Source organism: Orbilia oligospora (genome assembly GCF_000225545.1).
Source record: "Orbilia oligospora ATCC 24927 unplaced genomic scaffold scaffold00081, whole genome shotgun sequence".
Classification (NCBI taxonomy): Eukaryota; Fungi; Ascomycota; class Orbiliomycetes; order Orbiliales; family Orbiliaceae; genus Orbilia; species Orbilia oligospora.
The window spans coordinates 520,722-533,442 of NW_011645638.1; the positions used below are offsets into that span (position 1 = coordinate 520,722).

A 12,721-nucleotide genomic window follows, 5' to 3' on the forward strand; every position below is an offset into this window, starting at 1 on the left:
TAAGCGTGCTTAGTACCCATCGGGTGGTTCACGACGCTAGCAGCCGTCCGATACGTTCAACTGTTGGATTTATCTAATCAAATGGTGTAAGGGGAGCAGTCACGGTCAGCTTGAGCTCTCGTAGTATGGCGTTTTTGTTTCTATGCACTTTGACTATCAGTGGATACTCTTACCAGCATGTGGTTCATTAATGAAACGCCAATTTGGGGGTTCAGTACAGAGGTTGGTACGTAATTGGCGTCTGATGGTATGCTGGCTATTTAAGGAAGCAAGAAGTAGGTGGAGAAAGGACAATGGAGATGTTTTCTTGGAGTTGAGATAGGTTGAGGTTGATGTCAGAAGCTCTATCCTAACTACTCAGTTCCCCCCTGTGTTGATGGCGACCATGACCAATTCCCCATAACCAAAATTGCAAACCGTTTTAAAACATCTACACAAACCTCACTCAACTTCCCATGTATCATAAGCTCCACCGTATCCTGATATAAAAATCGTCTACAGCCGATATTTAAGTATGGATCGATCCTTCACCAAGTAACAAAATATAAGTAAGCACATGATAAAGCTGTTAACAGCATTAACAGCCTTATCCTTCATCGGACCTCTCCCAATCATCACAAGGGCATATATTATGCATAAACCGCAGCAACATAACACCCAACAACATCAACAATAACACCAAATATGCTATAACAAACCCCCAAAATAACATGGTCGCCATGAGTTTTCGTGCTCCATGAGATTTTAGCAGTCCGAGAACCATGATAACTAATATAGTGGCTGTGATCTATTTGTTTCTAAATTCTGTTCTACTGACTGCAGGCTCGTTTCTTGCTCCAGGCACGTTCCAAGGCCCACGTGAAAGTATACGTATAGGGAGCCTGTCCCTGACATTGAAAAGAAGCTCTCTAAGTCTCTCTTAAATGCCATAAGCTGATTAGGGGGGGAGAAAGAGGGCGCATGTGGCTTATCAGGCTCAACGATAAGATATCGCAGGCGTAGACTTCTGTCCTCCATTGCATTGATATATCGTAACTTATATCTACAACTACAGCTTTTCTTTCGATAGGTTTCAAGAGTCAATTTATCCAGGGGTAGAAATGTATACAAGACATATTTTACAATTAGCGCTGAGCGGGGCTTTATACATTGTGACCTTTGTTGTGGAACGGCTAACTTCAGACCCGCTTAAGCTTGTAGCCTCGGAATCCAGCTTGAGGCCTCGTTTAACATCGATTCCAGAGACTTAAGACCTGAAGACCTTCTCCAATTTTTATAGCTAGCGATATCAGATACTTCTATAACTACTACTTAATTGAGTAATACTTACATAATTGGCTACTTAAGGCAGTACTTACGTACTTAATTATATATGTATGGAAACCACTGCCATCAAACCGCTATATCTTTAGTACCTTATACCTACCTTATAAGTGCTGGAGATAACCCCAAACCCCAAACCCCATTATATATTAGCAAGTATTTATATAATCCGTCCGGCCCAGCCGACGCCCCGATCCGAAAAGAAAATGCTACAGCATTTAGATTGCGTGCTAAAAAAGGTTCATGGAATGCGGGGAGCCGAAGCTAGGCGAATAGAATTCATCTCTAACCAACTATGACGTGGTTTGCCTTTGTTAAGTTAATTCCCCTTTCAAAGGAAAAACCCCCATGGCTGCCCCATACAAGGTGCTCCAATAGCAGGTCTATCACATTTGATTGGAATGTGCAAATTATTACAACTTACCTAATAGTTATAAGAGAGAAAGGCTCTCAAAGTTTCGAAGCTCAAGGCTTGGAATATTTGGTTTTTTGAGTACTTATATCCTGTATCTACCCCTTTCTTAAAATCTTTTGATTTAGAATTCATTTCTTCGCCGTCTTCGAGGCTACATACCTACACATTTACATACTACGTAGTATACATCATCATAGACATACAAAATCTCACTCTTCAAACACGACGAAGAATTTAAAAAAAGATGTCAGCTCCACACGTCCTAATCCTCGGTGGTCACGGGAAGGTAGCGTTGAAGCTTACTCCTCTGCTTCTCCAAAAGTCGTGGCGTGTAACTTCCGTCATAAGAAACAAAGACCACGAATCAGACATCACCGCTACTGCAAAATCCCATCCGGAGAATCTTAATGTTCTGGTTGAAAGCATCGAAGACGTTAGATCCACTAATGATGCCACTAGGGTGTTAAACCAGGTTAGACCGGATTATGTCGTTTGGAGTGCCGGTATGTCTCTTCCCTTTGTATACTATGAAATGTAAATAGATATATACGGAATTAGGTATATTAATTGAATATTCTATAATAGGCGCGGCAGGAAAAGGTGGTCCGGTCCGAACATTCGCCATCGACCGCGATGCATGCAGATACTATATCGATGCCGCCGCATCTCCCAGCTCCTCAGTGAAGAAATTCCTATTGGTCTCCTACATCGCCTCTCGACGGTCCTACCCACCCTGGTGGACATCCGAAGATAAATCCTCAGCCGACAACGTCAACCAAAACATTCTCGCAAATTACTTTAAAGCTAAAGTAGCAGCGGACGAGTATTTACTCGCAAGATCAAAGGCTGCTAGAGATGGTGGGAAGGAAGCCTTTGCGGATATTTGTTTGAGACCGGGGACTTTGACCGATGATGATGGTGGGGAAGGAGTTTTGCTTGGGAAGACGGGGAGTAGAGGCGAAGTTAGTAGGACTGATGTTGCGAGAGTGGCGGCCGCTTTGTTGGATACTGAGTATAGAGGATGGCTAAATCTTTTGAAAGGAAAGGAAGAGGTCCAAGAGGCCGTGAATAGATGTGTAGGTGAGAAGGTGGATTGTATCGAAGGCGAGGATTTGGAGGCTATCTATAAAACCAAGCTGGAACTAGACTAGCACTACACTCCTACCCCCCCTCGATTAAGGCCTCTTCTATCAGAGGTATCTAGATCTATAGATCTACATTGTATAGATACTAGATACACATTCTAATAATCAACTACTGAAGTCAGCATATATAAGAATCTCGAATCTGGATATATATCTCTATATCTTCTTCCTCCCAATCACAGTAATAAGATCAAAGAAAATCTTACTGCCCCCCTCACCAGTCTCCTTCAAAAACTCCTCTACAAACTCCCCCGCCGTCTCCGGTGTAAACCATTCGTTCCTAACATCATTCTGTGCCATATAAGACACGATACTACACAATCCACTAACATAATTCCTACTCCACGTTTCCACCGTCTCCGGTTTAAACTCGCCCCCAACAACATGAATATAAAACCTTGTATCAGCAGCCGGTGTAGTAACTGGCGCGTATTCCGGAATAGGCCTTGTACTTGTATTTAGTACTGGTGGCGGGATTATCACAAACCCATTGTTTTTAAGATGGTTCGGGATGGAGTTACAACAACTATAGAAGATCATGAACATCATGGACATCAAGTTATATCAGCTATACTCCACTTAAAAGACATGATTTGTCAGGGTTTGAAGGAGGGTGGGAGTGGATCGAGACTAACAATGGATCGCCGCCTCGGAGTTTACACATGTATCCCAGAAGGGCCGCACCTTGACTAGCCACCTTAGTGGGCGGGATAGCCTGCGTGCTGCCGGGGTTAGTCTCATTCCAGACTAGGTAGCCACCGGGTTCTAGTATAAACGAATTTCAATTAATATTTAGACGTCAAAAATATCTGCATGTGCATGTGCATTACATGGCATTGCATTTGCCCTCATAATATGATATATAATAGGTTAGTAGTTCGATAGTGTAGAAGAGTTTAACATACTTATAATCTTTGCCACATTCTTCACAACTACATCCCACTCTTCGGTTTTCAGAACGAAGGATAGTCCTCGGATATGAACCACATCATACTTTTCGTACAATGTCTCCGAGATTGGTTCCAGGACATTGAGAAGCGAGAAACTAACGTTTTTGCGAATGGTGGAAGGGTCTGGGAAGAGGCGGTCCGTGATATCAAAGCCGTGGAGGATTACCGTCGAGGGCAATAATTCCGATAGCTGAGTCGGCCATATTCTAAATTTTTTCAGATGCCTAAGTTTAGTTTCGAGGGCCAACCTGCTGAGCTCTCGAGCTACCATAATATATTACTTGAATGTACATTTAATCCTCATAGGTGTATACTACATTTATTTGGGAACTAGGAACTCTCAAGATGTAGATATAGAAGAAAGAAAGAAAGAAAGAAAGAAAGAAAGAAAGAAAGAAAGAAAGAAAGAAAGAAAGAAAGAAAGAAAAAGAAAGTAAATACCCGGTCCCAGTAGCAATATCAGCTACAGCATTCAAATTCCCATGATCAGGGATGGCAGGAGGTAACAGGTGACCAGTATTTTCCACAAAGACACCATGTTGAGTGTTCAGCCGTATCCTCTCTTTTTCAGGCGGCTCGAAATCGACGACATAGGTTGACTTGGACCTCGAAATCGGCGCCACTGACTTGGGATCTTCCATATTCGGAAATTTTTGGCGTACGTAAACTAAGACAACGGTCTTTTAGGTTTCGTAGAGGCGTTCTTTCCTTTTGAGTTCCTCAGCTCTGATAAGCGTAAGTGGTTAAGTGGTAGATGTGAGTCCAGAGAGTATTGATATTTGCGACTAACTGTGATATCTCGATATTTGCATTGGGTTTATTGTAGCTGGTAAGGAACACGTTTAAAACTAGAAACGGGCAGCATCATATTATATTTCACTGTGAATTCATGAATGAATCTCTCCTCTTTAAAGTATTAGATCCGCCTGGAGATAGCGGGGTAAATGCTGGCAACAACTGTTTCTCATCGTCATTGCGATATATTGAACGATCCATGTCTCTATACACGTCTATACGAACATTCAAATATAATCACCCTGTAAATATAGCCGGTGTATCGGTTAACCTGTGCCTCAACACCACATTCCCATCAACAATCGCATTATCCGCAACCAGCTGCATATGCAAAAGGAATCAAAGGGAGAAAAGGAAAAAAAAATTAGAAGAGGAAAGAAGGGAGCTCGAGAGGGGGTAGGAGGAACACCATGAATTGGTACCCCACCAATAGAATCGTACGTGATCAATCTCAGTTATGCATTGTATGTGAATTAAATCCCGAGATCCCATCCCGGCCCTGCAGGACTGACTGACTCTGGGATGATAAAATATTCAAAGGAATTGATTTTCTGGGGACGGGCTAGCAAAGCAGATCAAATTCCCTTGGTCCCTAAAAACTCTAAGTTGAATTTGAATTGAAACATTCATAATCCCTGCGAATACTACAGAGTGGACAACCGGCCATTGGATGAAAACAGCCTTGATGCACGGTTAAGCCAACGCAACCATCTCACCCCCGTGTGGGCTTTCGCTTTTTCATTTCGACCATTTTCCTCATGGTGGTGTGCGGAGGGACTGTGCGCCGAGGGGTCATTAGTGTCGCTAATGGCTCCTGTTGTGGAGCCCAGCCTAACCAAAGTCGTCTCGAGGACCGTTTTGACAGGCTTAGAATTGGCCGTCCTCTCCCGCTGTGGGCACTCAGAAACGGATTTCTCCAGAGCCAATAATCTCAAGAAAACCTTAGTTCGTGCTTGGTACGATTCAGTCATGACAAAAGATATTCCAGTCGGAATATATCTTGTCAGGCAATAAAAATAAAAGACAACTGTCGGCTGATAATATAAAGGAGAACATATTCGTCCCAAGTTCTTATTTTCAATTTGTCTCAACTTGCAGATATTTCGATCCCAAGATTTGGTTTGAACTGGTTTTCTTTTTTGTGGAAGCACACGTGGGCAGGTGTTTATCTTATTCTTGTTGGAACGATTGCATTAGCTACTACCAAGGCTTTGTCACGACTGCGACTACGGTGAACCTTGGATTTGGGTCTCTTAGCATCTGGGGATTTGGTATTTGATCCGGCGCCTAAGGATATTGCGCGTTTATGCCCGCCGACAAGATGATACTCTACGACGACATCGTCCCGGTACAGATAGTGGTCAGTCCATATGCCTTTGTCGTACTATCTTCGATGGCCTTTCACGTCTTGGCTTTCACTTGAACTCATATATCCACATATGCATGTTCATACACCCTCGACTTTGGTAGGCTAACTTTTCAAACACTTCGAATACATTATAGCCGCAATCAAGTGACCAAGGAGAATTCTACGATGAAGATTATGATGGCTTTTATGAATACGACGACATGTATGCCTTTTTTCTCCCTTTGATTCGATATCATCTATGCGTCCTCTGCCCCGCGCCAAGCCCCAGTATCGATCGATCGATATATATCAACCATGTGCCAGTAACTGACATAATCTTTCACTACCAACTAAAGTGCGAGTATAACCACTTCTCTCTCAACCTCAGCCACCGGTAAGTCCAACCTGTCCAAGCTTATCCACGAATACGTACGTATTCATATGTGCCTTACGTATTTTCGGACCAAAAATTACAAACCCTGTAACAATACTGTTAGAGGCGCACATTACTAACTCTTATCTTTTGCATGTTCCTCAGACTACAAATTCGAAAACGGTAGAAGATATCACGGTTATAAAGAAGGACAATGGCCTGTGCCAAACGATGAAGTACGTAATCCAAACAATCTAGGATCTCAAACCGCTTCCATATCGTAAATTTTGTAACTAACAACTTCGCTCCCCAGAAACAACAAAACCAAATGGACCTCGTGTATGAAATCCCCCCACCCGCACGCGCCGCGGACGAAACAACGATAAGAACAATAGATTGGACTGACCTATTTCCGGGCACAGCCATCAGGTATATACTTTACGGTTAGGAGGGAAATTATACTTAGCCCCTATAGACGAATGTCCGCAGGTAAATTGAATTGTCTCCCACTGAGCTCTGGCGGGCAAAGGCTGAGCTGAGCCGCTCTGTTGTATTTTATACTGACAGTTATTGTTTTAGAAAATTCTAGATGTCGGTACAGGGACTGGGATCTGGGCCATGGAAATGGGTGATTTGCATCCTAGTGCTGTAGTTATTGGAAATGGTAAGTCTATATTTTTTTTTTTTTGTTACACAGGTATGGGGTCCTTGCTTTCACGATTACTGATATACTCCATATGAATAGATTTATCTCCAATACAACCACGATGGTATTACGCCTTGTTAACATAATCCTCGCTCGAAACATTTCTAACAAACATCTGGACTTTTCAAGGGTTCCTCCAAACGTTAAATTTGAAATCGACGACTTCAACGAACCATGGGTTCAAACGCCGAGCTCCTATGATTTTGTACATGCCCGTGAAATTCATGGGGCTGTGTCGGACTGGCGGCAGTTCTGCAGCGAAGCATTTAGGTATGAGCCCACCGACCTACGTAATATTTTCGGCACAGAAGTCGAAAATCGTTTGAAAAAAGATGAACAACCGAAACTGACATAAACCTCTCCACAAAAAAATAGAATATTGAAGCCAGGAGGCTGGATCGAAGTTGCGGAAAGTGCCGCCGAACTACGAAGCGACGATGGCACCCTACCAAAAGACTGTGCCCTAAACACATGGCTCAACAATGTCTCCGAGGGCTTCGAAAGAATCGGTCATACAGTCGTCGTCGGTCCGAATATAGAGGGCTGGTTAAGAGAAGCAGGGTTTGAGGAAATCGCCGTAAAAGTCTTTAAGTTGCCAGTTGGTCTTTGGCCGAAGAATAAGGTGGAAAGGGATATTGGGGCGTTCAACTTGTTGAACATGATCGAATATGTTGGTATGTTATATGCGCCCCCTCCTTCCTTACGCCCACTTAAATTCAGGTTTCAGATCTATAGTTCTGGGCGGCGCCTATACCGCCTGGGTGAACTAAAATGTTGGATTTTTAGACAGAGCTAACGTGTTGTTTTTGGCACAGAGGGAGCTTCGCTTCAGATTTATACGAGAGTGTTAAAGGTACTGCAAACACCCGCCGCTCCAACATAGATAGTTCTAACTTCTGTTCGATGTTCTGGAACGAAACTGTTTCGAAAAGTCTGGCTAACAAATCTTTTCTATAATTTACCAGAAATCTCTTGAGGAAACCAGAAGAGCTATTAGGAGCGCACAGGCGGAGTTCAAACGAAAGGACTACCATATGTATGTCCCATAGTAAGTATACTCCAGAATCCGGCCCTTTTCTGATATTATATTCCTGGATATATGGCATACAACATTGTTATAATCGTAAAAAGAGACCTAGTTCATTTCATGCACGGCTAACTCATCTTTTTCTGGAACAGCTACGTTGCCTACGCCAGAAAACCAGACCATCCACATAACATTTAAAACTATATCAACGAAGCCTACTCTCCGTGCCTCCAAAACTTCAATGCCAGTTCACGAGAGTCTATGCGCCACCTTGCATACAACCCAATTTTTGGCTGGAAAGTAGTTTCCAAGGTTTCAGAAAGCATCCGCCACCAAATATTTTACCTCCCCTTTGTTGATTTCCTTTTCTGTTACTTATCCCTTTATCTTGTACATACGTACGTGTACCCCTTTCCCCCGGCACAGCATGGAGCGCAGTTACTGTTATTTTTATTTTGCATTTTGTTTCTTCCCTTTTCTTTTCGAGCATAGTTTCTTTTAATCGATTCCCCTACCATCTAGCATTTTAATTGTGTATATAAGAGGCGCTTAGAACTCTTGCCAAGGTGATCTGATCCAAAGTAGATCGCAAGACCTCCAGATCATTAACTTCTCTGGTTAGAAAGTTTATACATAATATTATACATCTTCTTTCTTTATATATATATAGTACATATCTATCTTTGTCTAATAGGCGTTTCTATTCACTGATCTCTTGATATTCACCTTTATCGATATCCTCCTTCATTCCTTTCCTATCCCCATAGTCTATACCCTTCTTCTACATCTTAACCTCACCCATTCCACCAAGATGTTAGGAGTCCTATTGGCGTTCTACGCCACCTCCGTGGTAGCCTCCCCCTCCGGCTCGAAGCTCACCAACCTCCATCGTCGCATGGAAGTCCAAGCCCGTCCAGACATGGCAAAAGACCAATACACACCCGGCAAGATCCCCGTAACCTTCAACATGACCGATTCAGCGCGCCAAAAGATGGGATGGATCGCACACGTTGGTATCTCCGGAGAAAAATACGGACTTATGCTCGACAACATGATTTCCACAACCTGGCTTTATAGCCCTATGGATAAGAATAAGTGTGAGATGGAGATGAAGGGATCTAGAGAAGGGATGAACTACTGTTATATGATGAAAACGGGAGATAAGATGTTGGATGGGGTGCAGCCGTTTATGTTGAATTTTACGGGCCCTGGTGGGTATGGTGTTAGTGGGACTAGAGCGGTTGTTACTACCGTCTCTTGTCCTGAGATGAGTGGAGGAGCGAAGTTCCCTGTTGCGGCCGGGTTGGTGGATAATACTTATATTATGGGAGCTGGTGGGGCTCCTCCTGAACAGCATATGTATCACGGTGTTCTTGGATTGTCTAAGATGGACACTCATGTCTGTGAGTAAAATCGTCTGGAAACTTTATCTCGATACCGTCCTTGATAATGCTGCTAGATACTGACATCATTACTATAGTCGAACTCGGGGGGAAGAAGGAGCATATCTACCAGACTCCGTTCCAGGCTTCAAGCGGCTGGGACTACTTTACCACCTATTTCAACCACAAGGCTGACGATGATAAGACCTACATCGGTCTTCAATACATGGATGAAGCCGCCAAGATGGGCGAACTCACCACCATCGCCTCCGTTGGCGATCAATGGTCCGTCACCGCTGATGCAACCTGGAAAGTCAAGGTTTGGGAACAGAACGTCATGGTTGGAGACGAAAACGCCGCTCCAGAGGTCCGCTTCAACCACCCATTCCCAGCTGTAAACATGTCTCAAACTGCAAATATCCACCTTGGTATGTTCCATATCCCCAATCTTAAATAATGTATAACCAGATTGATTTATTAACAATGTCATACAATATCAACAGACCTAGCCTCTGGCACCACCTTCGTCGACTTGGGCACTGCGAAGGCAATCTACAAGGCCTTTGACGGAAGCTGCAATTACTACCCCGTCTCAGGTTGGAAGAACGAACGTCTCCCACTCTGCACCTTCCCCGTTGAGGTCTTCCGTAACATGACTTCAGGCGAGGAATGGGTTATGCCTACCAAGGCTGGTAAATTCTCCCTTCCATTCGGAAAGGCCGATGTTCAGATCATTCCAGATACTATGATCGATCTTGTTGATGGTCCTTGTTTCCATAAGCGTGGTCGTATGGGTAAGGGCCACTATGGTGCTAAGGTCGAAGAAGAAATGGGTGATCATGAGGGTGAAATGGGGATGGATGAAGGTTACGTAGGAGGTGATCCAGCAACAAGGGCTGATAAGAGGGATATGGGTGGTAAGTATGGTAAGGATGGAAAAATGAGTGGTGATATGATGCCAGAGGTTGAGTCTTGTAAGTTGTCTTTTCCCCTATCAAGCCGCGGGCTTGGATATATTCGAAGTATAACAGTTACTAATCATGTAAAAAACACAGGCTATGCAAACGCATATGGAAAGGTCCAACCAAATGTCTTTGATACCAAAGCCGATCAGAACAAGATGTACTGGAAGTACGGAGAAGTTTTCTTCAAGAACGCTTTCGTCAAGTGGACCGCTGGTGCCAGTCCATCTATTGGAGTAGCTGAATATGCCGCCATGCCAGGAGCAATGGTAGCAGCTCCTAGCGGTAACAAGCGCGGCGGAAGTGGCAAGAAGCGCACAATGGCTCGCTACAAGAAGCATCTTCCTCAGTCAGAGATGTAGAAAGATACTTCAGGCGTATCTGAAGGATTTTATATTTATACATAGTTATAGCATACACTGGTTGTTTTTTAAGCATTCAGGTAGGGAATGTCCTTCCGTACTGGTTTCAGGATGGGATTTGAATTAATTATATCTACTTTGGTGTTTTTGTGTACTTTTGTTTATCATTTGTGGTGGATGGTGCGCCTGTTAAACGAATTCGCGAAGGGGTTTGATACCACTTGGATGGATATGTTTTAATGGTATAGAAGTTTTGAAAAAGTTAATTGTTTTACGAAATTAGCAGAACCAGTATTCTGCATTAAGCTGTGAATTCGAATGATCTCCTAATCTCGGTTATATGTTATGTTCTAAAACCCATTGGCTGGTTGGGTCTCTTGGAGGGAACATCAAGTTTATAGCACCTTTACATGTCGTGGATGACTTAGAACCAACAGGCCATACGACTTCAATGTGAAGACTAATTCAATCGTATGTTCTCATATTGTAGAATCGTTCTGTTGTACAGAGTATAGACGAAATCTCGAATGAACGCCCTAAACTCCAATCTACCTGATGCAGACTGATATAATTTCAATCTGGGGAAGTAATGACATTATATCACATAAAAATGCTCGACCATCATACGGCGCACAACCAATCAAGGCCAGCCGCCGTTTGAATATCCACCACCGCCATATCCGCCAAATGGAGTTTGGGCTCCAGCTCCAGCGCCACCGGCTCCACCATAGGGTGTAACATAACCATCGTTGAAGTTTCTTCCATACCCGTTCGCATCTCCCATATCCGGACTCCTAGCACCCCCATATCCATCATCCATTCCACCAACATCTGCGCCTGCAGCAGCAGCCGCACCTTCTCCTGCAGTTTTCTGAACTCCAGCAATAACGGTAGCTAACTTCTCTTGCAAGTATTTAATGCCTTGTCGTAAAATCTCATCAGGTTGTAAACTTCCCACGGTTTCAACATCGACGTAGAATTTGGTTGGGACGGCGTTGTAATCGAATGGCTCGTTTTCCTGGGGTGGTTCCTCCCATCCTGCATTCGCAGATTTTGGCCACTCGGCCTTTGCGTCTGTTTCGTACCAATAGTCGACATGCTTGAGTTTGTTATGTGGATCGTATTCGAAAGCGACGGCGGCACACGGTTGCCATTTGGCGTGTTCTTTTGCTATTCCCTTCTTCGCGATACACTTAAGGTTGAGTTCCTGTCCTTTTCTAAGCTTGCAAATAATAGACCCCTTCTGAGCTTCGTCTGTTTCCATTCATTAGCACTTATTCCTGCTTAAACAACAGCTATCATTATCGACCCATACCAGTAATAACAGGGCTCCCTAGTTGTGCACCCGCGGCAACCGCCAAATCTCTAGCGTATACAGTCACGTTCCTGTCTCCTGTGCACTTGGCTACGAGTGTTAAGACGACACTACATCTTTCACAGTAACCATCACAGTCGCAGTCACGAGTGTATAGCATCTTCTCGTCAATATTCGAGGATTCCAGAGGCACCAGTCCTAATCTGTGGGATAGGAGCTCATCGGGAAGGACGCTAGAGTTGTTGATTACTTCGACTAAGTCGATCGCGAGTGTAGGGACTTCGGCCAGGATGATTCTGCGGATGGAATTGGCGAAGGCGAGGTCAACGTTGGAGAGAACGAAGTCGGCACGAGTCGAATCCGCCTATAAGGGTCTTAGTATGGAACGTTGGGATGCTTTTTCGAGATAGAGAATACAAGCGCACCTTACGGATTGTGACTGTGGGCCCTTCGGTCCCGGAATCCATCATATCGAAGCCGTCCATGGTGACAAGTGGCGAGCTTCCGTCTGCTCTATAGCTAAGGTGGCGCTTTTGGTGGGAACACCTGGAGCTATAGTCCAGCTACTTGAAAAGACGGCGAGGAGTAAGCGACCGGGAATATTCAATTGTGGATGCG

The 12,721-nt window shown here is 43.9% G+C and overlaps 5 protein-coding genes across 5 annotated transcripts; 3 read left to right on the forward strand and 2 right to left on the reverse strand.

The window, feature by feature from the left end:
- Window positions 1-1,982: 1,982 nt before the first annotated feature.
- On the forward strand, window positions 1,983-2,889 carry AOL_s00081g149 (uncharacterized protein; the record flags this gene model as incomplete). The annotated part of the gene is made up of 2 exons (XM_011124967.1): window positions 1,983-2,241; window positions 2,324-2,889. 2 exons carry the CDS (start codon window positions 1,983-1,985, stop codon window positions 2,887-2,889), a joined length of 825 nt encoding a protein of 274 aa, XP_011123269.1.
- A 150-nt stretch (window positions 2,890-3,039) lies between these two features.
- On the reverse strand, window positions 3,040-4,474 carry AOL_s00081g150 (uncharacterized protein; the record flags this gene model as incomplete). Its single annotated transcript, XM_011124968.1, has 4 exons — window positions 3,040-3,409; window positions 3,519-3,648; window positions 3,789-4,039; window positions 4,275-4,474. 4 exons carry the CDS (start codon window positions 4,472-4,474, stop codon window positions 3,040-3,042), a joined length of 951 nt encoding a protein of 316 aa, XP_011123270.1.
- Window positions 4,475-5,949: 1,475 nt separating this feature from the next.
- AOL_s00081g151 (uncharacterized protein) lies at window positions 5,950-7,938 on the forward strand (the record flags this gene model as incomplete). The annotated part of the gene is made up of 11 exons (XM_011124969.1): window positions 5,950-5,988; window positions 6,132-6,199; window positions 6,333-6,370; window positions 6,515-6,585; window positions 6,663-6,688; window positions 6,772-6,838; window positions 6,929-7,013; window positions 7,095-7,119; window positions 7,185-7,325; window positions 7,431-7,729; window positions 7,871-7,938. The coding sequence occupies 11 exons, from the start codon at window positions 5,950-5,952 to the stop codon at window positions 7,936-7,938; spliced, it is 927 nt and encodes a 308-aa protein (XP_011123271.1).
- A 955-nt stretch (window positions 7,939-8,893) lies between these two features.
- AOL_s00081g152 (uncharacterized protein) lies at window positions 8,894-10,788 on the forward strand (the record flags this gene model as incomplete). The annotated part of the gene is made up of 4 exons (XM_011124970.1): window positions 8,894-9,485; window positions 9,563-9,892; window positions 9,968-10,438; window positions 10,520-10,788. 4 exons carry the CDS (start codon window positions 8,894-8,896, stop codon window positions 10,786-10,788), a joined length of 1,662 nt encoding a protein of 553 aa, XP_011123272.1.
- A 640-nt stretch (window positions 10,789-11,428) lies between these two features.
- On the reverse strand, window positions 11,429-12,588 carry AOL_s00081g153 (uncharacterized protein; the record flags this gene model as incomplete). Its single annotated transcript, XM_011124971.1, has 3 exons — window positions 11,429-12,042; window positions 12,104-12,467; window positions 12,529-12,588. 3 exons carry the CDS (start codon window positions 12,586-12,588, stop codon window positions 11,429-11,431), a joined length of 1,038 nt encoding a protein of 345 aa, XP_011123273.1.
- Between the last annotated feature and the right edge of the window lie 133 nt (window positions 12,589-12,721).